General features: G+C 40.4%; 1 protein-coding gene across 1 annotated transcript; it reads right to left on the bottom strand.

Annotated features, from left to right (window-relative positions):
* Nucleotides 1-325: 325 nt before the first annotated feature.
* On the bottom strand, nucleotides 326-25,872 carry csgalnact1a (chondroitin sulfate N-acetylgalactosaminyltransferase 1a). The gene is made up of 8 exons (XM_020621163.1): nucleotides 25,752-25,872; nucleotides 17,822-19,075; nucleotides 15,864-16,080; nucleotides 13,981-14,082; nucleotides 6,689-6,867; nucleotides 6,508-6,602; nucleotides 6,308-6,389; nucleotides 326-2,882 (listed from the first exon to the last, which is right to left on the bottom strand). Exons 2-8 carry the CDS (start codon nucleotides 18,609-18,611, stop codon nucleotides 2,608-2,610), a joined length of 1,740 nt encoding a protein of 579 aa, XP_020476819.1. The 5' UTR covers nucleotides 18,612-19,075; nucleotides 25,752-25,872; the 3' UTR covers nucleotides 326-2,607.
* Between the last annotated feature and the right edge of the window lie 1,367 nt (nucleotides 25,873-27,239).

Below are 27,239 nucleotides of genomic sequence, written 5' to 3'. Positions count from 1 at the left end.
TGTGTTAACAGGTAAGAATAACGAGTAGAATAAAAACTACAATATCTCTGGTTCCGTTGCGTCAGTTTTGTCCATCATACAACTTCAGACATGTTTAATCAGTGGAGTACCTTCATCTTGTAGTCAGACAAAACTTAATAATTACAGGAGATGGCATAACATAAGTAGCCACATCATAGCAAAATATACATAATACACAAATATAGTTTTATTCAGCTCATTTACTTGAAGTGAAAAAAAAATGACTAAACATAAAGGAAGTAATTTGATTTATTATTACAAGGAATGTTTCAGTGATAAATAATAAAAATATGATTCAAAAAGTACCTCTTTTTACATCTTTGGTCACTCACAAAAAAATTGCTTTCATTACATCAAAAGGTCAGAAGAAGTGCTGGCGCAAGATTTTAAGACAGAACAATGTCTCTATGGGAAACTCTATTAACACAAACATAAATTAACCATCAAGGTAGTTGATGAAGATGGTTTTATACTATAACATCTCCAGTTTCTGTGACTGCTCAATGATCCATGTAATGTTACATTTTGTCTTTATTATTGCACTCTGGAATTAAGTGTATATGTATAACACAAGAGTCACATTTGATTAACGGAAACAAAAATATTAAGATCAATAGTCTCATTCAGACTTGTTAAGTCATCGTCATTATCAGGACAGTGAACAATATAACTGACTGTCAGTAAAGTTTCCTTCTGTTCTTTATGTCCATAGATAAGATATGTGGCAAAAATACTAATTAGTCTACATAATGTTTTGTCATTTCAATTAAGCATTTAAATACATTTTACTGACAAATACCTATAGTTACTGCAATGTATGGCATGTTTTTCTTTGGCTCATTCTTGCTTCAGTAAAGAGGTGAACCCACACAGGGCTGTACAAGCAACAACTGCATTTGAAATGAGAAAAACTGAAATAATAAAAGTACAAATATTGGGATTAACAAAATAATGACAGACATAAACTAGATTTGCAAGCAAATATAATCAGTTCCAAGCACCTGAGCGCAAGTCAGACTCTGAGCATCACTGCCCCAAGGCAATCAAAAAGCCAAGCACATTCACCAACAGAGCTTAACACACGGCCCCCTTTCCCAAATTTGCCAAAAACAAAACTCAGTTGTTCCATTAGTTTATAAAATATAGACACTGTGTCATCAACGTTCAACCTCACGTGTCTAAGCACAAAAGCATAAAATCAAAACTGTACAAAATAATTACTGACAACAAGGCTCCAGTGAATGTTTTGACACCAAGTTTGCCATCCTGAGTTGAAGAACCACAGCCTAGTATGCAAAGCTGAATTTGCAAATTTGTCCAATTTGCACAAAAACAAAACAAACAAAAAATGGTGGAAATGGGTGTGGCCTATACCAGCAGATGCAGGACATAGATATAAAGATGTAAAGTTAGATATTTTTGAATGTGCCTACAGTTGGCGACTTATGAAACAAAACACGTTTATGTTTATTACAGCGCCCCTTTATGGTCGGCATGGGCCATTTTTTCTGGGGCCATTATTTGTGTGAGCATGTGCACGGTTTAGTCTGCAGAACCGCTTTTAGTTGTTGCTTGGACCCTTAATAAATAAAGATTTTAGTTTAATAATTTATATTAAAAATGTTTTACAAGGCCTATAAAAGGCTTATAAAAGGTCCTTCCTTCTCTGTCTATTCACCAACCTTGTTGTTCATGTTTAGTCCACTAGATGGCTCTGTTAGCTTACATATAAAAGTCTGCAGGCTGGTTTAATATCCACTGGCCATCCTGACAGTATTTGTTTTATTCTTAAAAGGCACATAGGTCAGAAAGTTGTTATAGCTCAAAATTAGGCTCTATGTTTCTTAAAGTCCTTGCTGTAGTTACAAAGGATTATACAAATGGGAACTAAAGGTCAATGTATCAGAGAGTTAGAGAAACCCAAGGTCTACTAAGGTTCAGTAAATTAATTATTCCAGCAGGTACATCAACAAAGTCTTCTGGGTGCTTGAAAAGTAAAGGTCTTCACATTTTTCGCTAAAGGAAAACATTTAGTAAACTACATGTATTTACTTTCTTGCTGAGAGTTAAATGAGAAAATAAGTTCCACTCTCTAAAATGCTGTGTACACATTGATGCAAGAGAAATAATAATGTACTTATATATTTATGAACCACAGGGGCCATTTTTCTACTGTCTTTTGCAGTTACATTTAAAATGTATTTAACATTTACTTTACTTTAAATACTTGTAATACTTTAAGTACATTTTCCTGATTATACCTAAATGCTTAACAATTCAGGACTGTTTCCCTCCACGTCCAGTTCTTTCTATTTCTTGACAATTTTGGCCATGTTTCCAGTCTTCATACTGAGCTAAGCTAATTGCCAAATGGTACTAGCTCCATATTTAGTAGCACATACTGTACAAGAAAACAGTATCAATCTTTTCATCTATGTCTCCACAAAAAAGCAAACAAAGCCTATTTTGTAGTCTGATGTAGTTCAGGTCAGCTGAAATCATTGGCTCTGTTTTAACAGCCTGCAGTCATTGTGACAATCATAATGCAACCAACTTTACGATTTCATGTCTACTTAGGATCTGAATTTAACCCTTCATCTTCTTTTTGTTGAAGTGAGCTTCAATCTCATTCCTGAATAAGCGCATCCCCAGCTGGCTGTGCGAGGCCTCGTTCATGACCTTCGACTGTATGCACGAGTTGTACTGGCCTGGAGAGAGCTCGTCAGCACAAATCTTCTCGTGCCACAGGTGGAACATGTCTCGCGTTGGTGCTCGGACCACCAGCAGGTTGCTATGGATGTACTTTCTGTACAGGTAGACATCTTCACCTCCCCACCCTTTTATATTAGTGTCAAAACCTCCTGGAGACAAGAGAACACAACAAGAATATATTGTAAACTTTTCATTATATAATTACTGATTGTACGTGGAGCAGACATTTCAAACATTTCTCAGCAGTGTATGTTTTCAGAGCTGTGCTCAATACGTCTTAAATGAATACTGATTATGAATCCTGATTAGAGCTTACAGCATGTGATTACAATCACTTTTCTCTCCACACTGCTTGGTTTGTAATTTCATGAGGGGGCGATGAGGACATATTGGACACGTGTTGTGTACAGTAAAACAATTCTTGACCAGGCCTGTTTAAACCCGCATCTTTAGCCATGTGAAACACATACTCATGTCTGCTTGAGCTCACACTTTGTGTCTTTCTGCTGTTTTATTTTGATTATTCTTTCTCTTTCAGTAGCTCCCAATTTTCAATAAATGCCCCAGGAATTAACAGAGATAGGACAGGAATTTGAAGCCAACAGAGAAATTGTTTGTGTATATTCACTCAAAAATATAACCCACTGTAATTTCTGAAAAACATAAAAAAGAATAAGTGAACATTTGGGGAAATATACTTATTACCTATCTGGCCAAGAGTTAGAGGAGAAGATGGATGCCTGTCTTTTTGGTGTGTAAAAGCTACTTCCAGCCGCTGGTTACCTAGCTTAGCATGATGAGTGGAAACGGGTACACAGTTGTCCTGGAACTGCATAAAGGTAACAAAATCTACCTACCATCACCTCTAAAACTCACTGATTAACAACTAATATCTTATACATGTCGTCATAATTGCTTAAACAAATTAAAGAAACATAGGTCCTCTAAATTACAAAATAAAGCACGCTGCTTGCCCATGCCCTCTGGAATGACACATATAGTGTTTTCTCATTACATGTGACTATCTGTAGGAAGATATTTTTATCAGTGCCATCCAAAACAATTACAAATCAATATTTAAAAAATAAAAGAGTTTTCTTATGTGATGCTGCTTTAGGTAAGGTTAGACACAATTAATACATGGTCAGGGAAAGATCATGCTTTGGGTTATGACATAATTAAGGCTAGGGGACCTACATTGTCAGGGTTAAAAGAGCCCAGTGTTGACCATCTGTAGACAGGGAAAACAAACACTCTCTCTGGCGTTAATGTTGGTGTTAAAAGTCCATAGAAAAAATTACTACAAGTCATGTAATTATATTAAATCAAACATACAAACATGAAAACAATATGACAGACATATAGATATACAGTGCCTTGCGAAAGTATTCGGCCCCCTTGAACTTTGCGACCTTTTGCCACATTTCAGGCTTCAAACATAAAGATATAAAACTGTAATTTTTTGTGAAGAATCAACAACAAGTGGGACACAATCATGAAGTGGAATGAAATTTATTGGATATTTCAAACTTTTTTAACAAATAAAAAACTGAATAATTGGGCGTGCAAAATTATTCAGCCCCTTTACTTTCAGTGCAGCAAACTCTCTCCAGAAGTTCAGTGAGGATCTCTGAATGATCCAATGTTGACCTAAATGACTAATGATGATAAATAGAATCCACCTGTGTGTAATCAAGTCTCCGTATAAATGCACCTGCACTGTGATAGTCTCAGAGGTCCGTTTAAAGCGCAGAGAGCATCATGAAGAACAAGGAACACACCAGGCAGGTCCGAGATACTGTTGTGGAGAAGTTTAAAGCCGGATTTGGATACAAAAAGATTTCCCAAGCTTTAAACATCCCAAGGAGCACTGTGCAAGCGATAATATTGAAATGGAAGGAGTATCAGACCACTGCAAATCTACCAAGACCTGGCCGTCCCTCTAAACTTTCAGCTCATACAAGGAGAAGACTGATCAGAGATGCAGCCAAGAGGCCCATGATCACTCTGGATGAACTGCAGAGATCTACAGCTGAGGTGGGAGACTCTGTCCATAGGACAACAATCAGTCGTATACTGCACAAATCTGGCCTTTATGGAAGAGTGGCAAGAAGAAAGCCATTTCTTAAAGATATCCATAAAAAGTGTCGTTTAAAGTTTGCCACAAGCCACCTGGGAGACACACCAAACATGTGGAAGAAGGTGCTCTGGTCAGATGAAACCAAAATTGAACTTTTTGGCAACAATGCAAAACGTTATGTTTGGCGTAAAAGCAACACAGCTCATCACCCTGAACACACCATCCCCACTGTCAAACATGGTGGTGGCATCATCATGGTTTGGGCCTGCTTTTCTTCAGCAGGGACAGGGAAGGTGGTTAAAATTGATGGGAAGATGGATGGAGCCAAATGCAGGACCATTCTGGAAGGAAACCTGATGGAGTCTGCAAAAGACCTGAGACTGGGACGGAGATTTGTCTTCCAACAAGACACTGATCCAAAACATAAAGCAAAATCTACAATGGAATGGTTCAAAACTAAACATATCCAGGTGTTAGAATGGCCAAGTCAAAGTCCAGACCTGAATCCACTCGAGAATCTGTGGAAAGAACTGAAAACTGCTGTTCACAAACGCTCTCTATCCAACCTCACTGAGCTCGAGCTGTTTTGCAAGGAGGAATGGGCAAAATTTAAGTCTCTTGATGTGCAAAACTGATAGAGACATACCCCAAGTGACTTACAGCTGTAATCGCAGCAAAAGGTGGCGCTACAAAGTATTAACTTAAGGGGGCTGAATAATTTTGCACGCCCAATTTTTCAGTTTTTTATTTGTTAAAAAAGTTTGAAATATCCAATAAATTTTGTTCCACTTCATGATTGTGTCCCACTTGTTGTTGATTCTTCACAAAAAATTACAGTTTTATATCTTTATGTTTGAAGCCTGAAATGTGGCAAAAGGTCGCAAAGTTCAAGGGGGCCGAATACTTTCGCAAGGCACTGTATATAAATACTGTACATGTGCTTGTATAGAACTCTCGGTTGGAGAGTAAAAAACATAACTGGCCCAAAGGATTTTTTTAGAACAACCTTCTGGAGCCGTTCAACACTTTTGCACAGTTGGCTGAGGGCGTCTGTGTGCCCGTGTGTGTCTGGGCCCTAAACAATAAAACATTGAATTTCACCCTAGCCTCTAACTGACTTCACTCTAAAGGGAAACTAAACTGATGTAACTGTCTTGAGGGAAAATACTTCTCATATCAATATACAGATGGAGGGGACATGGGGCTATGGAATACACAAATATATGCTTTTGCTGCTGCTCAGAGCAATTACATATGGAGAAATATAAGAAAAAAATCCCATCCCAAGTTAAGAAAATGATGTAATAGTGAACTCTTTATTTTCAGATGTTTTTAAATAGCCATTAAACTACGGCACCAATAACATAGAGCATTATGTAATGCCTCTGCAACGATAATCAACCCCCAAGAGGAATCGTTTATAAATTCTTGTATTGCTAAAATGTTGTGATGGGTATGACTGCAGAGCATGTTGTGTTGTTATGTAATATTTACCTATGTTGATGTAGTCAGAGCTGTATTGACAGGTCATGCCGAAACCAAAATCCCTCCAGAACCCTGTGTCTCTCCTGATCACCTGGAGCAGGGAAATACAGCAATGCATCACTGAACTGAATTTTATACTTTCCACAAGTGGCTTTCAAACTCTTCGAAACAGGAAAGGGATAAAGTGGATTTGAATTGGTGTGTATTACCAACTGCTGCTTCACAGGTGGGATGTTTGCAGGGGACCCATAGATCACAGCGGGATTATACTGGCTGAATAACACAGGGTAGTACACTTTTTTACCTGTGAGGGAGAGAAACAATGGTGTCAGAAAACTAGGATGTGATTTGATAAGAATATCTGTGTCTGTGTGTGTGTGTGTCTCTCACCTGGCTCTGTGTTGAGTCTACAGGTGTTGAGAAAGTCAGCGGTGAAGTAGATGTCCACGTCGCAAAAGAAAATAAGCACATTGCCTCCTTTCCACTCTCGGACTCCGAAGTCTAGACCTCGTCCCCGAGAAAACTCCCCGTCCAGCTGCAGCAGAGTGTAGTTTTTAAAATTAACTTCCCTGCAGCGACGCAGAGAGAAAGACAGTGGTTAGACAGAACATGAATTCAGTTTTCTAATAGAATGACCAAAAAAAGTTTTTACATCTAATTCTATTCTCTTTTAATTGATTTAATTTTCCCTTTCTTTCTTTCATTGTGTTTTCAACAATTGTTCTAAAGCATTTCTTTGTCCTGTGTAATGAGCTTTGAATTACCTCTGTGGTTGAAAGATTTTATACAAAACAAATTTGATTTACTGATAAGTTTTGGAAACAGCTTAAACAAATTAACTGAAATTAACTGAAGGAATTGAAATAAAATGACAAATAATAATTAATGAACAGAAACATACACAAGTTGTTAATTATGATTGAATATGTTGGTTGAAATGGTTCAAAAACTGAAATTCTAATATGAATAACAAAAATCAGTCATGCAGGTCTGGTGCTGACAGACGGTTTCAAGTCCATTTGACACTTCATTCATCTAACACTGCCACGCCCCATCTGCAGCCAAACAGTCATCATGCTCCGGGGCCTCACATTCACTCTGTGGCAGTTTATTGTCAATGTGGTAATTTAATCACTTTGCCAGATATGTTTGGGAATATGCACCACTAAATAACAATATACTGTGAACTGAAACAGATCATTTCAGATCATACTGTTCTCAAATGGAGCCAAATCTGAAATAAAACAGTTTAATCAAATGACCACAAACTAACAGCATGACACACACAGAGACAGATAGTTTTCCAGAGCACGAGTTGCCCCCTGCTTAGTGTCTTATGCAAAAATATAATGAAGTTACTGTGTGAAAAGGAAACATCGTGGGAGGGGCCCATGAGATAGTTTTGTCCTGGTCTTCTGTAGTGGGTCAGTGTGGCTCTATTAATCATCTATTTTCTGCTTGTAATATTTTCCACCCAAAAATTAAAACATAATGATCTCATAAAGCCAATTTAAAAGCTCACATCAGCACAAATGTTTGTGGAAGGACTTCACTTCACTTCTCCATCATGTTCAAGAGCTCCTGCTGTTCTCTCTCTGATTCTGGCCCTGATACAAACAAGCTTGAACTGGAACTGAAAATTAACTGCATGGGATAACAAAACTTCCTCCATCGTGGCCTGAAGTTTTTCAAAGATGTGGTGGGGGTAAAGAGAAACAGCTGGATCCAGATGTACACAGCTGCAGCTTTTTCCTCAGCCATAACAATTCGCCCTGTTAGTGACTAATGCTTTACTCATGCATGCACATACACACTTGCACTGATTCAGATGGAGGATACTGAGGAAAAACCGGTTCACACATCTCTGCCCAAAGCAGAATAAATAGGATCATACCTCCTCCATTATTCTTGTGATGCTGGGTGAAATACTATCGTACATGGCAAACAGTAGACAAAGCCAGCAGGTAGAAAGAAACAAATATACACAGCTTTGTCAGAGAAAACCAGGAAGACCAGAGGAAACATTATCAGGTTGTTTTTGCCTGAGGCAGTTTGAATCATGTTCTCCACATTTCCATCTCACTACTATCTGGGTTTGTGTCAGTGAACAGTGTGTATTAGTAGATTCATTCATGTGTATAGCCTTTGTCTTGCTGTCATATGTTCAGCCTCTCTCATAAGTAAGACATAATCAAACCTTATCCTGAAAAACAGAAACAGGATGCCACTTAGAAGCATCCAATTTGTCTGTCTGAATTCCACTTGACCGGCAAAAACAAAGTATTCACATCTCAAAAATATCTGGTGACTTCAAATGTTGTGTTAAAAATTCAGAGATAAACTGTGGCTCTATCTTTATATACCTGTGTGTGTCTGTATGTCAGTGCACATAGTCTCCACGTGTGTCTGCAGAGAGTCCCAGGAGAGGTGGAGTCCACCCGCTGGCACTAAACTGTCCACAGATGGCACAGGCAGAGCACAAGAGCTCTGTTTCACAATGTTAACGCAACACCAGCTACATTCAGTTTGATTCACTCTCAGCCTTAATGGGACAAGAAGCTCATTTGTCAGAGATGAAAAGAGAAAACTGTACATTTCCAAGAGGAGAGTCTCAGTGACTGAAGAAGCAAATATATTGCACTACTTAATTCAGGCAAATTGAGACAGTGAGAACAGTTGTACATTTGCATGCTTGTGTCTCAGTCTGGGCTCTAAAGAATCAGATACTTTTAAATTCACTGTAGCTTGTAATGGAGGGAAACAAAATGCATGCAAATCTGTACTGAGAGCCACTATTTCTCACCTAATATACAGAATTTCATTGAACTACAATATTAAATGTACAGACACAAATCTACTGCAATCAGTCACAAATGCAGCTGTGCCTTTTCAGCAACATGTAGTCATAAAAAAAGTCATTAACTGTTTTTGGTGGTAATAATTTTGTGATTACCATTACCAGTGTAATTGTCTCTGTTTCAAGAGCGCCAAGGTTGATCTATTATTCATCCTGATGAGTGTGTGTGCTGGCCTGAGTGCATCAGATATTTAAATAATTCTCACAGACAGAAAGGTACCACTACTGTCTGTGGAACAGGAAAGTCCACTTCAATCCTGTGATATGCTTGTTTTCTAAATGACCTTTTATATCATGTTCTTTTCCTTCTTTATTCCCCACAGGCATCAGCACCCATATTATGACCTAAAATAGTCAATTCGTTTACCATAGGCATGGTGGCTGGTACCTAGTAGCCTCTAAATCATTGTGCCAGTGAGAAGCCTGTAAAGAGCTGTCATGTTGTGCCTCAGTAGCAGACCTGATTCTATTAGTTCTGCTCAGTACAGCGAGGGGAGACCAGATTTTTTTCTGTGTCGTTTTATCTCTCTGTGCCTCTGTGTAACCATTTTATGTATTTGCTTGTGTCTGATTATAACCAGAGGACTCACGGCAGGCATGAAGCTTACTGAGTGAGACGTGTGATGTGTAAGCCCCTATACTATGCAGAAATATCCTGGTCTCCTGCCAGCCTCAACAGATTTCTAAGATACCAGTGAAGCAATGTTGTAGTCGAGTAAATCTCAAGTCCAAGTTGAGTCTCAAGTACCCGGTGTTCGAGTCAGAGTCAAGACCGAGTCAAGTTGAGTTTGAGTTGAGTCTGTTAGGGTTTTGGACTTGTTTCCTGTTTGGGACTTTTGTAAGAGTTTCCTGTTTTTGTCATCTCACCTAGCTCTGTCATGATTCGGTTCCGCTGCTTCCCGTCCTGCTTTTATTTTGACGTTACTTTCTGTTTTTGTTTCACCTTAGTTTCGGTCTTTTTACATTCATCACTCACATTAGTTTCACCTGCTTCGTTATTGTTTGCACCTGTTTGCACCTCTATATAGGCAGCGTCCTCCCATCAGGACGCTGCCGGATTGTTCTAGACCCCAGCTCTGACTTTCCAGCATTTTCTTCGGTTTGGGTATTTTGTGTTTCTGACCCGGACTGTTACCTTGGTATATTCGTTTCTGCTTTGCCCTCTTGTCTCGGACACAGTGTATGATATCGGACTTCCCTCTGAACTACGTATTTTGGATCACCTCTGTTGGATGTGTTTGCTGGCTCTGACCTCGGACTGTTAAGGACATGTGAGTTTTGTGTTTTCACCGTGTCTTGTATGGTTTTCTTTTGTTCAACGTTAGTTCTCTTAATAAAGACACGGTTTTGTTTTACACTTCCTCGTCTGGCCATTTAATTTAGTTCACCTAACACTTTTTGGCCGCATTACGCACCATTTCTGACAGGCTCAGCTTTATGCTGGTCATTGATTAACACTCATTGCTTTCACCTGTTGCTTATTGTCTGGATGTCTCAAGCCTTTAGATTCTCCTAACCTCCCTCAATTGTTTACTGGTTCATGTGCTCACCACATCCTCCTTGATCCTGTTCTTCTATTTGCCTCTCAAGGTTTTGGACTATGTTGATTTTGAACTTAGTCTGTCATCGCAGCTTTCTCAACTAATCTGTTTTCTGTAAACGTCTTTGTTGACTTATCAGGTTGCACAATTTGTTCTGTATCCCTTGTATGAAAATAAAGAGACTAGTACAAACTAAATACTGTACTTCAGTCTGTGTTTGCATTTGGGCCCTTCCCTAGCCTGAACCTTGACAGAGTTCCCATTATCAGTCATTAAGATCTACATTAAACACAACTGACAAGGCTTTAACCATTTTGTTCCGTATTGCATCACTATATTGCTCAGCAATTTGATGCATAAAAATCATTTATAGAAAGGCTAACATGAACGTGGTACACAGTGCATGTCAGCATCGACATTATGAACATGTTAACATCCTGTTAGTGTTTTGCTCAAAGCACCACTGTGCCCAAGTACAGCCTCATACACCAGCTAGCATGGCTGTAGAGTCTTACAGGGTTTATAGAGCTTAGAGTAGTTTTTATGGCATATATAGACATTTCAACCAAAAAAGCTGAGCTACTTCCACTTCCTCAACATGCCTTTCTTTTCTGATCAGTAGCTCTATTCTGCCTTTTGCCTACAGTACTTTTTAATCAACACATTTTCCTTTTGTCTGTCTGCTGTTTACAGAACAGAGACTCCTCTGGACTATTGTGTGGATGACAATAAAAAAAGCATCCTCTACAGTGAGCTGGGGATTCAGCAGTCTGTAATGGAAAGGTAAGTGCAAGCTATAAAACTGTAGCCTTGTTGTGATTGCAGCAACATGAGCTATTAACATTGAATAATTTGTAGGATGTGTCTGACATACTCTCTAAGATGAATATTGTACAGTTTCCTGACTGGTCTGTGATTTATATGCATTCATAATCTTCTCTCAATCACCTTCTGCTTCCTCATTATTCTCTTGCTTCCTCTGAGCTGTCAGAGTTGCTGACCCACCTGCGATCTGAACGAAATGCCACAACATGAAGACACTGTCGCAAGTTGATGCAAGACAAAGATGAGAGAAAGGCTGTACATCTAGTTTCCTTGTTAATGCTCTTCTTCCACCCTCAGAACATCTTTTTCCAAGTTAGTTTTGCTCTCTCTTCCAATCTTCAAAGCTGTCTGATAAACTTCCTTTCTCACTGTTTTCCTCACTGTCCTCTGTGTCTGAAGCACAGTAATTATCCATACACATAGACTATCTCTGTAGAACAGATCGTTCATTCTTCTCCTTGCTTCACACAGAATCTCCCATCCTCCTACCCCGTTTTTTCTATCTGTATCTCCTCCTCTTTATCTCCACTGTTTTGAATCGTTATTCTTGAGCATGTAAGGCTCAGAATATACATGGCCCCCAATGGTTTGAGCCTGAGCTCTGAAGTGTGGATGTGTAAGCAATACTTGAAAGTTCAGCAAATATCCCCGGTGGCTGCCGAAATGCTTGAAGACTGAGGCTCTGGATTTGTTGGGGGATCCCTTTCCATCTCCTGCTTGATTTGACTTTTGTGGTATTAGTTTAGCTGTTGATATATACAGTACACCAGACTGCGATAAAAAAACAAACCTTTAATCCTCACTAAAACCCACAGGATGTTGATAGGGGTTGGAAAGCTTGGTGGAGGTCCAACCCAAAACAGATCATGTTAGACTCATGGGAAATCTGCCTCAAGGAGTTTATAATGGCTGCTGATAATCGTGCCTAGAAAAAGGACAAATAGCTAGAAGTTATCTGGGGGCAGACACAAACCGAACTAGCTTGGGGACAGGCTGGAGAGAGGAGGTGCAAAACTTTGTCCAGATATTCATGAATGGGAGTAAACATATCGTAATGACTTTGGTGCTCTTCAATATTCCTCTGGTGCCTCAAAAGCTATTGGACTGATTTACATTTAAATTGTCATAAATAGAAGTATCAGCATGTTGACATTATCATTTAGCTCAGTACAGCATCACATAGCTGCTTGCATGGCTGTTGACTGTTATATTTTAATGTATAATAAATACCCCAGAGGTGATTTCCATGTAAAATCAATGCTTTGACAGTGCTTCAGGATCTGGTAACTTGAGAAGGACTACAAAAAAAACAACTATACATGCATGCACCTTCCACTAAGAGTCTATATGCGGTTTGCAATAGTATCTGTGTGTATACTGTACATCTGTTGTATTTGTTGTCTGTCGGGGGACTCAGCTAATGGAACCACAGGTACTTATCTTTTACTGAGGGCTTCTATTCATTTCAACCACAGTCTGAAAGCCAGATAAAAGAAAAGAGGAGTACAGAGTTGATTACAGGCACCAATTCACACCCAGATTAGCTGCTACATGACTGATGAATTCCTTGTTAGACTATGAGAAGAGTACAAAAAGCCTAGAGCAATTACAGGACAGTGAACTTTATCAGCACCCCGCTTTCACTGACTGTACCCCTACTTACACCTGCACCGTTTTCCATTCAGTGTGTATCACTTTCAAACCTTCTCGCTTCTTAAATCATTCTCTCACATGATAAGATTTCAGGTTTGTTTCTGTGTTCTTCTTTCCACATTTGCAGATTTTTGCCTTCTTTGTACCTCATGTGACACTTTGCTTTAAGAGTATTTAACAAGGCCTTTTTCGTCTCCACAGTTCCCCCTCAGCAACAGCAGCAGGAGACACAGAGACAAAGAGATGCTGTGTGATATTGGAGTACTGGAGGTAGTCTGACTGTTTCAAGGCCACAATAAAGAAAAAGAAATCCCTTCAGGGATGAGGAATTGACAAGCTTCACCATAGCAACCCCCCCGGGGAATCTGTGACCTAGTGGATCTGACTCCTGATCAGCCACACAGCGATGGTCTCCAAAGGTGTGGATGTTGAGGTCCGTATGAGTCAGGGAAGATCACAAGCCTGTTGTAATTTATCTGTGTTGGCTGGTAGCTCTCAGCTTGTCAGCATGGGTGGCACACTGCTCTATTATTCATCAGACAGATGAACGGCTGTGGCAAGACGCCAAGCCAGGAGCTGTGTGTGTGTGTGTGTGTGTGTGTCTTGCATGTGTTGTGATGCAAAGGGACAGATTATAAAACATGAAAAGGAGAATTTTCTGGTGCATGTGTGGAAATAAAGCTATTTTTACAGCGACTGCCTCTGAAAGCGGGTGCATGACTGCAGCAGCATTTGTTTCATTACATACTGTAAAATGCATTGGCCTCTGATTCAAAGATCTGTTTTTGGCTGTGGTGCCAACCCACCTGAGCGTGTTCTCTAGAGTGCTGCGGACTTCACTCATGTGCTCTTTCCCAAAATACACCACAGTTAGATAGACCCGGCCGTCTTGACGCACGCAGACTTCCCTGTACGGACACACGAGAGGAAGGGACATAATGGATAAAAGTGTTCTCAAGCTGAGCAGGGGGATTATAGAAAGAAGGAGCACTGTGATCAGGTGAGGGCTTTAAAAAGGCTTGGTTGGAATGTTTAATTCTTTCAAGTGCTCAAACAATGTTTCCAACAGAAGCTCTGATAAGTGATTTAGTAATCATTTAAATCATCAAGACAAATTGAAACATTTGCTGGTTTAGCTTCGGAAATGTAAGGATTTGCTGATTTTCTGTTTTATATCATTATAAATTCGACAAACTTTGTGTTTCAGGATGTTAGTTGGACAAAGCGTACATTAAAAACATTACCTTTGGATCTGACACATACGTATAGACTACAGGAGAAATAATCAAAAACATAACACACAACCCTGACTCTCCTCTTTCTGGTACCATACCAAAGCACAGAGATGGAGAGACCAGGTGGGAGATGCCTGCAGACACTTTGATAGAGACATGTCAAATATATCGCACACATGCTGAAGATAATTTGCTTCCTCTCCCACAGGACACACACACATTTGTCAGAATTTTCCTCCCCAGAGGCACGTGGGGAAAAACGTCTCATAAAACTAATCTAGATGAACACATGGTGCTTAAACAGTCATTCCTCATTTTGTCCAGGGACCACAGAATAGAAAAGAATCTGTTATAATTATTTTATAATGTAGTAAGAGTGAATCTCTTTACAGACTCCAAATGTTTGTATGTCTGCTGTATTTGTGTCGTGCTTTATCTCTGTATTCTGCACTGGGGAAACACATCACAGGGAATCAGAAATGCTTATATTTGCCTGTCTAAACGTGAATAAAGAACATTTGATAAATATGCAGTTACTCATTGTTATAACCCCCTAAACACACACACTCTCCTAGAAGACCTTTAATATGGATGATGGTAAAGTGTTTAGTCAGCGACTCGCAGAGTCTCTCAAATAAGTACACTTCTGTGGTGTGGCGGCCTGGGGGGGGGGGGGGGCTGCAACACTGCTACTAAGCAGGATTTGCCATGTAAAAAGAGCTGTGATAAGCAGCAGTGGTAGCGCCATAAATCACAGACAGCAGGCTGGTGGCGAAGTGCAGAACTGAAACAAGCACATTTTACTGTTGGCTGATGAGTTTCAACTGCCAGTGAATTAAAAAACCGTTATTCACTTTAATTGCATCTTGAAGGGATCTATGAACACAAAGCCAGAATTTTTTACATCAGAATTTGACCACAGTATTATCACATAGCAGCCTGGAACTAATAATATGTGGCAATAATATATTTAAAATGGTTAAGAGCATTAAAATGTGTATGAACTAATTAAATCTATCTAAGATCCCTTCTAGCACCAAAATGAATTAACTATAAAAACACCAAATGTGCAGTTTGATGTTCCTTAAAAACAAAAAACAGAGAGAAAAATCACCCCTCTCATGCCATGTTAATTTTCTTTCCTCTGATCCCCATTTCATGGGTTTGTGAACTGAAAAAGTTCACAAACCCAAGTTTCAAGTGGACTAGATTTCTAGGTTGAAGACCTAGAAATTTGGTCCAATTGATTTTTTTTTCTAAGTTTTTTCAGTTTACTATGACCTGGATGACTGAGAATCTGCACAGACAACTGGGTTTGTGGTTATATGTGATGAAGAGAATTTACTGTGGTGTTTACTGCAGGTCTCATTGTTTGTGTGACCTTGCAATTAACATCTGGAAGCACAAAAAAGAAATTCAAGAATGTGAAAAAAGGTTCAATCACAGAGTCTCACCTAAAATCCTGCATGAACTGTTTGAACCTGTCTGCGCGTCCAGACAGCGGGACGATGATGTTGATCAGAACGTTGGCCGTGTCCACCCTCTCATTTTTTACCTCCATCAGTGGCCCAAAGGGGCGGAAGAGTACCAGGCGTCTGAATTCATTATTTGATTCCCCTCTGAATGTCAGCTCGTACAGCGTCCCTTTGTCCCTCTCTGTACGAGTGATGCCTGAAAGGTGGGACACAAACACATGAACTCATGGCCAACAAACAAAAATACAGTGACAGTGATCCTATATGGTTTTTGTGCTAATCCGCAGCTGCACTGATGTAAAATGGGCCTCTTTAATTACAGTTATATGTAATGAGCTTTAAGGCTAGATTATAGTTTCTGTGCTTGCTGTGTGTGACTTTTTCTTCTTTTCTCCAGTGAGGCTTTTGTTTGAAGCCCTTGAGAGTTCTGTATTTCAGGGTGCCAAAGATCATGCTTTTCCCAGTTAGTCAAAATCTAGGCCAGGCACACCTGCTCTCAATCATCAGGGCGATACTTAAGGAGAGCGTTGGTGTGTCTTATGAGCATATGAGGCCACATGAGAAATTGTCCATCCACTCTGCTGCTGTTGGGTAAAGAGCTGTAAATGTACTTACACATGCATAAAACCAAAAAATCTCTCAACAAAAAAAGGAGCGAGAGAACAGAAAATTATCTTCCAAAAAAAAAGATTTGCAGCTTGAATTAAGGCCTTCCTGTTAATCTGGCCAGCTTTGTGTGACGGGAGGTTTCGTTTCCTGGAGGGACATGACAAGCTACCATTTAATAAGTACGTTGGACAATTTAAACTAAACAACTTCACTTCCTGTCTGTCTTTCTCACAACAGAACACAGCTCAGTTTGCATACATCCACTGTTTGTGTGCAGTTGCAGCTCACCAGTCTGCTAATGTGATCCTGAAGATGCTTTTGTCAGTCTAGCCATCTAGACTGCCTTTCTCTTGCCTGGCTTGTTCAAGGTTTGCTTAAAATCGATGTCTTAATGCATTAAGGAGTATTAAGTGTAAAATATGAGGAGGAGGGAGTTGCTATTTCATTAAGAGCAAGCTGCACTCTCCTGCTGCCTTATTGAGGATTTTAGAGGCTACTTTTGTGAATACATACAAATGTAGGTGCATCTATTAAAATCACCCTCCCATAAGATTACACCAGCTTGTGCACATGTAAGAGGCTATGTACTGTGAACTATAACTCATTTCCTCCAAGCCAGGTGCCTCTATTACTCACTTTAAAACCTCCACCCACTCACGATAAAGACGGTGACCTTCAAAGAGCAGATATACACACACTAAGATACCACGTATGAAGAGATGTTCTGCTGTGGATGAAGCACAGCTGAGTTCGTTTCCTGAAGCTGTGATCAGAGCGGAGAGGAACAAACTACAAGGACATCCTGGTTGTACAAAAACACGTTTATGACCTTTCAGGGATTCATACACCAAAATATCTAAGTAACTCAAAGGAGCAGAAGAAGCGTTAGTATGGTTTTCTGACATACAAAAAAAAGTTGCAAATAAAACAAAACTACACATAAACCATGTCTCCAGGAAATTACAGTATTAACTGTTTACACAATTACTTTGTGATGCAAATGTTATGTTATTATCTAAAAGACAGAGGCTGAGATTTAGGCATCAGCACACATAGGTCAACATATTTTCCAAACAAATGTTTAAGGCATCGTGTAGTGGTTAAACTGTGGTGTGACACATGCGCTGTGGGTGTGAAAAGGTTTAATAGTGAAGTTCCAAGTAATTGTTACTTCAAGTTCAGCAAACAGAATATGTTGTCAATAAATATTACGTTCAAGATCAACACTGTGAAGTGTTAGATACATGAATTAATAACACATAAAAATGTATTTATTGTGTATGGAAACAATTTCTAGGAGACAAGGTTGAGATTTGATGCGTTCTCACCTTCTATGAAGTCAGATGGTGTGTACACTTTGCTATTTTCAGGCTTTTCCTGTGATGAAGGCGTGTTGAGGCTATGCAGAGCCACCTCCACCACTTCTCCCAGCTCATCTCTCTTGTCCTTCCTTGCTGGCTGCTCCTCAGGGGAACGTCCGAGCCCCATCTCTAGCTGGTACACCTTCTGCAGGGTGAAACTCTCAAATGGCACCACTGCATACTCATTGGGCAGCCTACTGCCAACAGTAACCTCTGCCTTTGACAGCTGGCTCCTCAGGAACTCCTGGAGGTCTGTCTGCTGACTCTTGACTCCCTGAGCCTCCTCGAGACCACCTCCCTGAGACCTGGCCCCAGCCTCCTGTCGCTCTGCCGGGGCAGATCTCTTTAGGCTGTCCTGTACTTCTTTCAGTTGCTGGCTGCGCTCCTGCAAAGTCTCCTTCAGATGAGAAATCTCTTTTTTCAAGGAGGAAATGTGGAGTTGGTGTTGCTCCTCACGTTCTTGGAGGAGCACCTGGTATGACTGGACACTTGGTAGTCCACCACTTTGAGCAGGCCCAGCTCTGGCTCCCCTTGTCCCATCAGCACCAGTTCCAATGTCTGGCCCTGTGCTCCCCAGGCTGGGGTGTTTGAGTCCAGCAAGGGACATTGGATAAGTCAGCGGAGAGCCATTATATTGCGTAATCCTGCAGTTTAGAATATAGAGCAGTGACAGGGAAGAGCAGAGGAGCACCAGCATCCCTCCTACACAGGGTACCGAGAATAGTGGTCCACGTCGTAGCATCGCTGTATGTAGCATCAAAACTCTCTTCTCTGAATTAAACAGCCATCCACACACTGGTACAGAAATATCATGTAACCTCACACACTCCAGCCTCAATGATAAGAGTTCATTTGTGATAACGTTCCATCACCCAGCGAGGAGGCGGGATGCTTATCAGTGTATGTTCATTTAATCTGAATTAGGTCATTGCCTCTCCACTCTTTGAGACTGCAACTTGTTTTGTCACTGGAAAAGTAAATGTATGAGCTTATAAAAGTTACTTTCTCCCACGGTCGGCTAGAAGACTCCCAGACACCGTGACATCATCTCTGACTCAAACTGTATGTGACTCATCTGTATGCATGTGCTCCGACTTTCAGTCTCTCCACCGTGTCCTGTGTTATGCCGGCTGATGCACTGAGAAAAAAAAAAAAAAAACACTACGTTCCATGAGAAAATGCAGCCTCACTGGTCAGTAGTGGTTTCTTCCTGTTTTGACCCTGACAAAGAAAACAGAAAAGAGAGAGACAGAGAGGACTGCCATTAGAGAGATAATCATTTTTTCATCTTGGCCTCCACCAACACTGTCTCATTAGTGTTAGTCATTTCAATGTGTAACTAATCAGAAACATGCCAGACTCCTTTGACATGTTAGTTTATCTACCTCTGCCAAACTAGGCATTCCTCCAGGGTGTCAGGTCCTGGAAAAGAATAACACTTGTGACAATGACACATGTGCACGAGTGTGAGTGTGTGTTCAGTAGATTCAGAGCAAAGCAACTGGGACACATTTATCTAATATACCTGCAGTATATATAGTATACAGTTTGTTAATGTAGTGCCATACTGCCAGACTGCTCTTCATCTCACTTTTATTTAACCATAGTGTCTCCTGAGATACATTCTCTCTTTTTAGAAAGATCAAAAATTATTCCTGTGCCTATTTAAAACCATTACATTTATCATGAAGCATAACTAATGACTGATACAAAGGCAGCATTTGTAAATAGATTTTCTCTCAAATGGAAAGCAAAGTCAAAAGATATATTCAAAACACATTACTCATCTAGACCAGTGGCTCGCATCCTAGGTTTTGGAATCCCTCAGAGGATGCCAAACAAAATCAGAAGGGTTACAATCGGTCAAATATGAAGACGATGCTAGGAGATTTTGGCTTAACATAAAGACATAAAGCAATCTGTTCAAAAACCAAAGTGTAAAATCAGCACGTTGTTGTTTTGGCTAGCTAGCTGTTCCCTCGTGTTTGCAGAGTTCATGCCAAGATAAACTGCCTCCTGGCTCCAGGTAAATACTTAATGTTCATCTACTTAACTCTAGGCAAGAAAGCAAATAGGCTTATCTACCAAACTGTCAAACGATTCCTTTAAGATCTGATAAACTTCCACATCCACCTGTTGGAGGATAGGGTGCTCAGGGGGAAGTGGGTGCATCAGTGCTGGGGCAAAATGTGAGGATCATCCTTTCAATTACAGAAAATCTTGATTGAGTCATTATATGAAACCTTAACTCTTCAAATAAATATGGTATCGCATTAAAGGTGTGCTCGCAGCTTTATCAGTTTTGTAACCATGCAAACACAGGTTGGGAAATTCTTTTAGTACACATCCTGTTTGATAGGTGGAGGTCCTGCCTGCACATCCTGGTATGGACTTAGCCTGTGTGAGTACTTCATTTGTTTTTCAGTTGAATCATATTTAAAGTTCACAAAACCCATTGTTAAAAGACAAGGTACTTTTTAAGTATGATATGAAGTCTGTGAGTGTTAAATAATCATAGCCAAAATAATCATGATTATGATTTTTATCGTAATCGTGCAGCCCTAGTTTGGATCCTGTTATGCTTCCTTGCAAATCTTTTCATCTAACTATTTTGTAACTTTCCATGTGAACAACTCACTGCAACACCTTCTATGTGCACCATTATACCCACGTTCAAAGGCATCACCTCTCACTCCTCTCCATGACGGCTGGGTTTTCAGCTTTGTTCAAGCATAGCTCAACCCTAAATCTGTGTAACACATTCTTCTCTGGTTTAGCACGTTACCTTAACACCCTGGCCTGCCTTCACCCAACACTATGCACATTTATACATTATACTGTAATTATTTTATTGCACGTTCTCAGTTATCAGCAACAAAGCTCAGAGTCAACCTCACATAACATTTAAGAGTTTCTGTTTTCGCTCTGTGTGGTGCCTCAACTTGCTTCTGTAACTCTGTGCCTTGGATCTGATAACAGTTTCCTGGTGTTTGTTTCACCCTTAACCTCTCCAACACAGCATGCACCAAAAAAACTGCCAACCCATTCTCCTTTGCATAACAGAACTAACACATCTAAATGCAATATGAACACTGTCGGGTTTGTTTACCAACAGAGGAACCAGGCACAGGTTTCAGTCCCTCCACTTCCTCAGGTGACAAGCCTAATAAATGGGCTTTCCCCACATAGCAAATTTCATTCTCTCTGCTAGAAATAAAAACAGAAATGCAGGGATGAGAGCGGTAGTTGGTCAGTGACAGGGATATGAAATAAATAATCAGGCTGTCATAAAAAAAGACAAAAAGAGAGACTGATGTGTTGGCCAGAGATGTTTTCAAAGCAGAGAACTGTAGCATCTGGTTCAGCCTCCGAAATCACTTCCTCCCCTCCTGCTGCAACTTCCTGCCCACGGGGCATTTGTGTGTGTGTGTGTGTGTGTGTGTGTGCTTCATTCCTTGTGTATCTACATTACCAGTCAAAGGTTTGGACACACTTTCCCACTCAGTTTTGACTAGTAGTGTACATGGGAATATGTGTGTATCTGTTCCATTTGTACCAAAAACATAGTTACCCTCTCGACACCTGTTACAAGTGCTTTGTTTATCTTTGTGAAAATTAGTCACACGGGAAACAGGGTGTGAGAAAAGACAAAATACTGAGTGAGCAGTGGGAAGGAGCAGCAGGAGTTTGCTGCCAGAAAACTAAGAGAATGAATTTCTTCTCAGTCTCAGCCTGAGATCAGAAATCACACATAGGTGAGACGTTAGCGCTGTGTGGGCTCCTCTCCGTACTACAGCCTACAACCTTTGCATGTCTGAGGCATCTGAGAAGAAACCCTTTGACCCTCTCATCATGACATGACAGACAGAGCTTCTCAGTCTGTTGGATTTAAAGAACCTTCCTCTCAGATTCTCTTTGCTCTGCTCTATGTAATATATTCAAGCCCACTCTTAAGCAATAATGTGTGCACTGAAAGACGGAGTATATGGCTGCAGAAGCAATTTTCAGTTGCATTAGTTGTGAGTGTGCGAGTGTATCTCTGAGTGTGAAAGAGGGTGTGAGATAAATTACAGGAAAGAGAAAAGATTTACAAAAATATTCTTTGTTCTGTTCCTGGTGCCCACTGTTTTACATTTCACTTCTGCACAATATGAAAATCTATTAGCAAACTTCTTGAGTTGTGTAATTCGTCACAATAAGCATCAAGTCAAGACCCTGAAACTGCCTGAATTGCTTTGTTAGAGCATCCCTGTATGAATAACACACAGGCCTTTCAAACTCTGAGCCCCCAGTTTGTAACACAGGCTTTAAATGTGTAGTCTTTAAACCCAAGCTGAGATAATGGCATCATCACAGACATTACAAAGATCCTTCAGCACCACAGAAGACATTATGCAGCCGCTTTCAGAGGCTGAGAAGTACTCCACAATGATGAGTATACAGGTCTTTGTGTAAAATCAAAGGAGTTTGTCTGTAAGAGTTTACTGCTTCCAACAGTTTGCACCACAGTAATGTTCAGTAAGAGACAAAAATGAAGTGGATGTTGAGGAATTCCACAGCAAAAGCAAATTCATAATGATTAGCTGCTATGCAGAGGGTACAGGATTTAAAACATAAAGAAAAAACACTTGTATGGTCCATAAAGACCATAAAACGCCAACTCTGCCTTTTCTTTTATCTCTAGTTCCAAAAAGTCACCCAAATAGTACACACATGCACATCAGAGTGGATGGATGCATCAGTCTTAAACAGAACACACACACACACACACACATCCACTCCCTCTAAGCAAGTGGCCTTCGTGATCATTACAAACCTGATAAACCGCAGAACCATGCTGATTTTTGAACTCTACTCCATACTGTTCGCCCACGTCTCTGCCTCCATTCAGCCTCTAATGAGTTGTGTATTTGTTACAGGTCAAGGAAATTAATGCGTTTCTGTGCCTGCTGGCCTCAGTGAATCTCAGGGTCTGTTCTCAGACAGCTCTGTCTGGACCTGCCCTCCAGCTGTCTCACTGTAAAAAATGAGGAATGCCCTCTTGGGAGGAAAACGAGAAGAGGAGAGAGGAGGATGACTGAAGAGGAGAGGACAGTTTAACTGAGACAAATTTTTTTAAATCAGTGGGATAAAGGACGCTGAGGACAGTGTTAACTTTGCCCACAGATCACTTGAGAGGAAGGTTTAAGAGGCAGATCAGCTGTGTGGTGTGAGGAGAAAATGAAGCACAGAAAGAAGTCAGCATATGAGAGGGAAAGCAGGCGAGCGAAGCAGAGAAAGGCTTCTTTGATGTCTGTGTTCCCTCAGGTGATTCTCCCTCCCATTCGTTCAGGGCCGGATTCCCCAGAACCTTCCTGTTGACATGCCATCTGGAAGATCCTTAAAAAAACACTATACTACTTCACTACAAGTGTCCCGTGTTAACCTTCGCTCCCCCCTCCTTACTTCCACTTTTCTACCCCATGGGAAGATGGGTCATTGCAGCAGCAGAGTAGACAGACAGGCAGATAGCAACCATTTTGATAACCAAGCTGTTTTTAAGTTGCTAAAAACTGGATTCATAACAAAGCAGAATCGAAAATAATCTGCTCCAATCCAGGAAAAATATCGGTTTATCAGCTATGTCTATTTGTCTCATATAAACAAAGATGTCAACAGGAAATGATGTCATTGCTCTGGCTTTGTGTGAAAGTCACAACAGTCAGTCGACCACTGACTATAATAGGATCAACTTTCACAAAAAACAAGAGAGACGATGTCATCTCCTGTTGCCATCTTTTCTTAACTAAAAAGAAGTTGTTTTACCAGAGAAACTAACAAAAATGATATTTTTCCAGACTGATTCTGAACAGATTCTTTATGATTTCACATCAGTAGAAGAGTCAGAATAGTCAGGAAATACCTCCAGAATTTGGGTGAAGTGTTATGAAATGAAGGTACGGGGTTAAAACGGTCGGCAGGTCTCAATTGTGCACATTCACAGAAGATCTCTCTGTGATCAGGTCTCAATTGTGCACATTCACAGAACATCTCTCTGTGACTCGAGTGTATGTAATACATGAGTGTCACAAGCTGGGACTAGTATCATTCAGGCCAAAGCGCATGCATATGTGATTCGTTAGCATTTGTCACCATAAAAAGCTACTCTGCTTTCAATCCAAAATTGAACAGTGGGAACCACAAAGCTTGTTGTCGAGTAAAAAAATTGATTTCTTCCATAAATGAACGATACAAAAACCAACCACCACCCAATTCTTCACTGTGCTACAGTATGTCTGAGCACAATGAAAAACCACGATACAATTCGGACAGGGCACAGCTTATTATGGCTCAATATATAAAATCATAGTTTGTACAGTACAACAGACTCTCTGTCACATGGGGTGACACAAAACTGAGGTTGACACAAAACACCTAAGTCTAACGTGTCTATGAAAAACATCTGGTCATCTCACCTGCAACACACCATCGCATCCTCACCTCTGCAATTATTACCACTCAAGTAACAGATTTTCACTAAATGCATCCCATGGACATGCTTGGCAAAGACATTGTGAAAGACATTAACAAGGTCAAAGCAGTTCAGAAAGTGCCAGAGCTCATTACTTCCCTCTCCTCCCTGGACAGTAAACCACCACACAGCAGTGGCGTTTCTCAACTGCAGCATATTTGCACACAAAGGTGGTTTGGCTTTTAGCAGTTATTGTAACATTTACAGAAATAACTGTAACTGCACCTGTTCCACCCTTTGCTGTTTGCCAAGTCATACATGAGTGAAACTGGCAGTCAGTCCTTGAGGCACTATGTCCTTCAGAGTTATTCATGAGCTCTCCATTTAATTTAATAAAGTTTTATAAAGCAGCATCATCTAAATGAGCAAGGGCGACTGTAATATCATAAAGGGTCATTTGTCAATATGCTGCAGGGATGCTGCAGTTACAGCAGCACCATTAAAATGTCACTGTGTAGACGCTTTAACAGATTCTTTCATCTGATCTGTGAAACATGAGAATACATGTGGTCAGAAAGTGTGGTCACATACTCCCCGGCTCACAGACATGCACGAAATGCATGTAGGACATGTGTGTGTGTACTGAGCCTTTAATGGGGGTGACTTCATCTTCCAGACACAGGAAACACAAATCTTCAGGTATCACATCCATTTTTTCAGTTAATCATTCATATTCGGTGAGGACATATACAGTATGTATACAGTCTTTCTCTTATCTCTGCTCGCTGAACAAACTCAGTCCCAGTTAATCTCCAGTTTCATTCTTCCAATATGAGAAAAGCAGCCCTGCCAGCTTGCAAACCAAATATCTCAGGGTGCAAGGTGCCTGTTAGTAAATGCACTGAACAGGATTAGAGCCAGTTCTCTAATAAAACCTCCAGCTTGCTGTGTGTGCACAGTATGCATGTGTTTTTGTGTGAGCGATGTGGAAATGAAGCCTGCACTTTCACTGAGTGCATGTGATTTATGGGTCTACTCACTAAATTGTTGTGGCCGGACTTTTAATTCCTCACTGTGACTTGGTGATCTGCTGTAAACCATGACTCAAAGATTGACAAGCTGACTGGTTTATAATAATATTTCCCAGTAGTCTACTGTTTGTGTTAAATATATCAGAAAAGAGTGTTTATACTCAATGGCTTTATATATAACATTTAAGTGAAAACAATAAAAGCACTGAAAATACATTTATACAAATGTTTCCCCAGTGGCTGCTTTCAGAAAGTATATTGTGTTATGAGAAAAATAGAACCTTATATAATTAATAGTTGTTCTACATAACTTATCAAGAAAAGTAGCTCAGTATGAGGACAATGACCATTAAGATTTGATTTTACATTCTGGCCATCAGCAGGCTGCATCTATATTTCACATCGGATAACTTACCCTACAGTCCCTTAGTGTCCCTGCGGTTGTCTGCTCCAGCAGCTTGTGCTTCAGTTCATGCTGCGGGTGGAGGTTGTGCTCTGTCCCGGCGCTGCGGTCCGGTGTTGTCCTCTCAGTCAACAGCCAACGCTTGCGGACCGCATGAGACGGTGTCAGCACTTGGACCACCTAGCAGGGAAAAATAAAGCCGGAACACGAGGGCTGTTGCCTTCAAAATAAAATAAAACACGCTTGAACTCCCAAATGGACACACACACACACACACACACAGCAGCTCTTGTGACACCCAGGCCACAGTCAAAATGTGATACTTGTCAGTATTAATGAATGAAAAATAAAAAGCCACTATAAATCGTTGCCTTACAACTCACATTTTTCTGGTTCTTTAGAATTGATAGTGGTCAAATTACATTTATTTTAAATCATGAATGCAGCACGGGGGGCGCCCACTGTGCCAGCATGAACAAGGAGCACAGGCATCTTTAGCTAAAGAAAGCACTATGTGTGTCCCATTTATACACAACACAAACAATTCAGTTCTTTATGGTGTATGGTTTATTATTTCATAGAACTAGAGGTTTGATTTACTTTTTACCAGCATTTTAAATTGACCACCCGTCTCTGAGTCTGTGCCCTAGTCTGACCATCCTAAACAAAGATTTCTAGATCTGTCCCTGTTTCATGGAGGTTATGTGCTGAACCATTATTAAGGGTAGCTGGACAGAGCAAGGTTGGCTGTTTTACATCGTTTTCTGTCTTGTAGACAAGCTCTACGCCCTTACTTTCGTTTCAACACCTCAACATCATTCTCCAAAAGTGCAGCATCCCAGGCCTTTCTGTAATGTTACCCTACAGAAACTACTTAGAGCCAATCCAGACAATCACCTGCAAACCAGCAACGCCAGAAGACTGTGTTGTAGTCCTTCTGGGAAACAGTAGTTGTAGACCAGTCTAGAATATAATTGTGAAACCAGACCGGGTTTACTCCATAATTTCAGTCTAAATAATTTGACTTATCTCTAGAAAATTTAGAAATGTGCACCACTGAATTACATTAGCTATCCATAGTCTAGTAGAGGGACTTTCTGCAGAACTGTCTTATTTTGAAGGTTCCGAGCGGAAGTTGTGTTTATTAACGTGGTCACCTTGACACAGGCGCTCTCTCCGTGCAGGTTGGCCGTCCACCCTCCATCCCTGGTCACATATAAAGACATCCTTGTTAGTTGATCCAAGACACCGTTACAGCAGCAGAAACACTGCTGCCTTTCATTTCCAAAGCCAACAAGAAGTCCCACTGACTACTTGTTGTAAAGTCGCCATAAACATCAGTCTTAATCTAAACTTGCCAGAGGGCTACGAGCTGTGGGCGGACGTTAAGTACAAAATAGGCTAATAAAACTTAAAGAACTGGTTTTCTTCATCACCCAAGTCTCATATTGACCAACCCCCTGTGTGATTTTCAGTTAGGCACATAATTGTGTGTTGGCT

The sequence above is a fragment of the Monopterus albus genome, unplaced genomic scaffold (genome assembly GCF_001952655.1).
Source record: "Monopterus albus unplaced genomic scaffold, M_albus_1.0 scaffold253.1, whole genome shotgun sequence".
Lineage (NCBI taxonomy): Eukaryota > Metazoa > Chordata > Actinopteri > Synbranchiformes > Synbranchidae > Monopterus > Monopterus albus.
This window is presented reverse-complemented; position numbering and strand designations above follow the sequence as displayed.

Excerpts from the sequence above, each read along its gene's own strand:
- csgalnact1a (XM_020621163.1), bottom strand. The coding sequence starts at position 18,611 with ATGCTACATACAGCGATGCTACGACGTGGACCACTATTCTCGGTACCC. Across the intron at positions 6,868-13,980 it reads ACTCTAGAGAACACGCTCAG|GGAAGTTAATTTTAAAAACT; the intron begins GTGGGTTGGCAC and ends GCGTCGCTGCAG. Across the intron at positions 2,883-6,307 it reads CTCTGACTACATCAACATAG|GAGGTTTTGACACTAATATA; the intron begins GTAAATATTACA and ends TCTTGTCTCCAG.